General features: G+C 50.7%; 1 protein-coding gene across 1 annotated transcript; it reads left to right on the top strand.

The window, feature by feature from the left end:
* The first annotated feature begins 2192 nt into the window (after positions 1–2192).
* On the top strand, positions 2193–3935 carry LOC123129250 (uncharacterized). Its single transcript, XM_044549490.1, has 2 exons — positions 2193–2234; positions 2736–3935. Exons 1-2 carry the CDS (start codon positions 2193–2195, stop codon positions 3933–3935), a joined length of 1242 nt encoding a protein of 413 aa, XP_044405425.1.
* Positions 3936–4190: the final 255 nt, after the last annotated feature.

Here is a 4190-nt window from a genome sequence, read left to right as displayed (position 1 = left end):
TCACCTTAGGCAAGGTCTGCGGTGTTGCTGTGCGAGTAGAATAACAGCCGGGAGATGAGGAGAAGAGGAAGAGACAGCTCACATGTGCCGCCGTTTTCTCCATGAACTTGGAGCTGCACTTGCCTCTGGGTTGGGGCTTGACCAGGAGGGGTCCCTCTAATGACACTGCTGCCCTCACTGCATCACATCCATCATCCTGCGGCCTGCCTTACCCTTGTCCGCCCCTCCAACTTGCCTGAATGGGAGAGATTAGAGGAGGGACAACAGTAAGAAAGAGCTCATTGGAACAAGAAATGGGGAGGAGGAAGGTTCACCTCAAGGAAGGCGATGGCGGCAACTGCGCACACGGCTCAGTCTCCTTGTCCATCTCTGCGCCCCGCGTGTGGAGGAGCAAGGATGTACACGGCGCCGTGGACTGCTCCTCCTCCTTCTCCTCGTCCTTCTGCACGTCCCAGAGGCGAGGGGACGACGTCGCAAGGTAAATACATTCAGCTGGGGCGTGAGATGCAGTTGCTTTGGGTAGTATATGGGGCGTGAGAACACAGTTAAATGCTGCTTGATTTTTAGAGCTGGTACACTACCCAAGGCTTGAAGGCGCCCTTGATGCATCATTGTTGTGCTTCTGTATTTACCTTGCAACCAGCTCTAAAAATCAAGCAGCATTTAACTGTAAAACTTTTCTATGAAAACTTTTCAACCTAGCTAGATTCTTTTGGATGGATGGATCTTATTTTCCTCAACCACTGTAAAACTTTTATTGCGGTAATATTTCCAAGAGATAAAGTCAATGGAAAATTTCATATGAAATATTCCATAGAGACTTTTTAAAGGAAGAACAAATTGTCCTCGCAATACAACAAATAATCCATGATAGCAATACCGCCAAGGATTTCCATCCTCCAATTTTTCTATGAAAATCTTTTTAGTCAAACAAGCCCTAGAAGTGGGGAGGGAGGCACCACATGGGAACATGATGGCCACCCTTAATGTAGTATCGTACTGACAAGATGCGCTCCATGTTATCACCACCTTCATCAACGCTTTGGTCTTTCCTATGGAATAGTAGGTCACCATATTCTGATTTTGTGTGGTATTCTTCCTCGAACTCTTGGTGCTCTTTGCTAACTCCAGAGTGATGGTTCGAGTAGTATATGTGGTTTCTTTCTACATGTCCCCGGCCACCAGCCGGCATTTGCACCACCTTGGAGGAGCATAGTTGCCCCAAGAACAACGCGCAATCACCCAAGCTACCCACCTCCTCCCACTTATATTTGCGTGCGTCATCATCAACATTTGTGACTTGGAACACTTTAAAGAAAGGCTTGCAGTTTCGCAACCATCGACTCATAACTGCCACCGCCAGCTTACCATTAAACTCACATATGTATGAGGCTTTGTCCAAGAACCAACTCGTACAAATAGGATCACCGCCCCTTTGGATGTCCATGGGGTAGGCGGCAGTAACTATCGGTGCACCATCTTCATTAACATCAATGTCAAACGTGTATAATGTCTTGCTATGTGCTAGGCCGTAAAGCTCCCCGCGGTAAAACGCGACATCCCGAACAGGCTCCATGTCACATCCTTGTATTGTCCATCCATCCAGACAGCCAATCTTACATAGTGCAATCTTGCGCCCAGCAGTCATGGCGACAAGAATGCAACCACCTGAAGTGGGAACATCGGAAAAGATTATTTTTCAGATCAAGTCTATTCCATTATGGTCAGTCAATCGAAAATTCCGCTGCTTCTCGGACAGTGGCACATCGACGCCAGAGAAGAGATTCACAATCAGGAACATGGTCGATCCTTCTACCGCGCCCATCCATCCTCCGTCATAGTCAGAACTTGAACTTTCAATAGCCGCGATCCATCCACCGTCGTACGATCCGATGAACTGCATGTTGCGCAGCTTGCTTGGGATTGGAACCTGAAGGACCACACCTTCCTCGGGGCAGTAAATTAGGCGCTTCTCGGTGACAATGCCCCGGTCCACAGGTGAGAGGACCAGCAGAGGGAGCGCCGGCGGCGTTGGGTGCTGCAACGCGGCAGCGCGCCATGACCCGCATACGCCGGTGAAGCGTACACGGCCGAGCGGCGAGGCGACTCTCCCCTGGACCATGTTGAGGAGGTCGTCGGAGAGGTTTGACAAATCCACTGCCGAGGGCGAGCACCGTTCTTGTTTCGTGCCCATGGTGCCGTCGCGTCCTTGTAGTTGCAGGCCGATCTATGCAGTAATTTATCTAGTTATAGTATAAAGTCACGTAGAGTCCTAAATAAAGTTGTAAACTGGACTGGTGGTTGTACGAGTCCGGCAGGGCGTTGGATGTGGCACAATACGTACGAGATAATCAGAAAAAAGATTTCGTTCCATCGTCTAGCTACGAGTCGCTACGTGCGCCAAACGCCGAAGTACATCGATCACGTACTACTGTAGCCAACCAATAATCAACTAAGCTGCTTGTTCGGCTAGCTTGCACGTACATACAGATAGAGGATCGACAATGTGTCAACGTCACGGACTAGATCGGGACGTCTCCGGCCGAATCTCTAGTTACCAAACAATTACGGAAACCCAAGTCATACCAAAATATCCCATAATCCTACTTATATTAACTAGGATGCACATCTATGATCTGGGCTAATTATACAGCATCGATCTCGGTACGCAACCGGATCTCGCCCTGTACTGAGCTCCCTCCTAGAGCCACCTATAGAGGCATCGACCATGGCAGGCAGCGGCGCCAAGTCAAGCTGCAAGACGGCGGAGGCAGAAGGCAGCGTCAATGCCGTTGGACGTGCTGGTGGACATTGCGGTGCGCACCGACCCGGCCACCCTCGTGCGCTGTGCCGCCACGTGCATGGACCGCGTCAAGGAATACATCAGCCTCCACGGCCCCCTCTGCCTCCAGCAGGGAGACCGCTTCGTGCTCCCCCTCCTGCGCGACAATCTGATCTACCAGTCCCACGGCTGGCCCAAGCCCGAGGAGGAGCTGTTTCTGGTGGACACCAGCGTGCCGGATGCCACCAAGCTGCGCACGGCTAGCCGCAGAGGCTTTCCCCTCTCGTCACGCGATGGTCTTGTCCTCGCCCGTGTAGGCTTGGCACAAGAGCTCCGCGTGTGCGACCCGGCCACCGGCAGGAGTCTCACCCTACCATCCGAACAGGCGTTCCCAAGAACGACTGGGGTAAATTATGTCGTGCTCGTCCGTGGCGATGATAAGGGGGCCACCTCCATTGGCCGGCATTTTCAAGTGGTCAAGGCATATCTAGAGATGTCACAGTACAGCGGCAACCTGCAGCTCCAGACCTTCTCATCGGAGCATGGCGTGTGGGTCCTCTACACCAACAACTATCTACCTAACCTATTTGGCAACCACTTGCAACAAAGCCTTGGCAAGGCCCTGGTCACCGGCGGCACTGTCCACTGGTTGTGCCAGACTGACACCGGGTCCTATGTCCTGAAGCTCCGTGTCAGAGCGGCAAAGGTGATGGCGAGGATGCTCCCAAAAGGGTTCCCACACCACGAACAACACCAAAAACTTCTAGCAACATCGTCGGCGGGTCGGGATGTGCTTGTGCTCGTCGCTGAAGAGGACAAGATAGCGGCATGGTCACAATCAAAGCATACAGGCAAGTGGCAGCAACGGCCACATGTGGTGATCAACATGACGGAGAAAATTTCGCGGTTCCTTGAGAAGGCAGGCGGTAGTTGCATTCCGCCGACGAACCCAGTCCAATTCAAGCTAATCTGGTTTGCCGAGAAGAGCGGTACCGTGCTCATCGACACATGCCGTGGTTTCTTTTGGCTCGACCTGCAGTCTATGGAGATCGTGAGGTGGTTCTTGGATCATAGGATCCCATACACTACCCATAATATCCCCTATGAGATGAGTTTGACGGCTTGGGTTCCAACATTCAGTAGCACTTTGTGATTAATTCGTTCATGTTCTTGTTCCATTCTCAACTTCATTATCAACTATATAAGCACACATGTACGATTTTGTTGAGCAAATAATATAATTTTACAAGTTTTATTTGCCAATTAGTGAGGAAATTGATGTCCCATCATAATATACCTCTGATTTTGCTAGTTTTATCTGTACTTGTGCAAGCATTTTGTCTTCTTTCATCTGAATTGAGATGTCCTCCAATTTTCGCTTGAACCACTGCATGCTGAAGATTCATGA

Source organism: Triticum aestivum, chromosome 6A, assembly GCF_018294505.1.
Source record: "Triticum aestivum cultivar Chinese Spring chromosome 6A, IWGSC CS RefSeq v2.1, whole genome shotgun sequence".
NCBI classification, from domain to species: Eukaryota; Viridiplantae; Streptophyta; class Magnoliopsida; order Poales; family Poaceae; genus Triticum; species Triticum aestivum.
The sequence above is the reverse complement of the archived record's forward strand: the minus strand, read 5'-3'. Positions and strand labels throughout refer to the sequence as shown.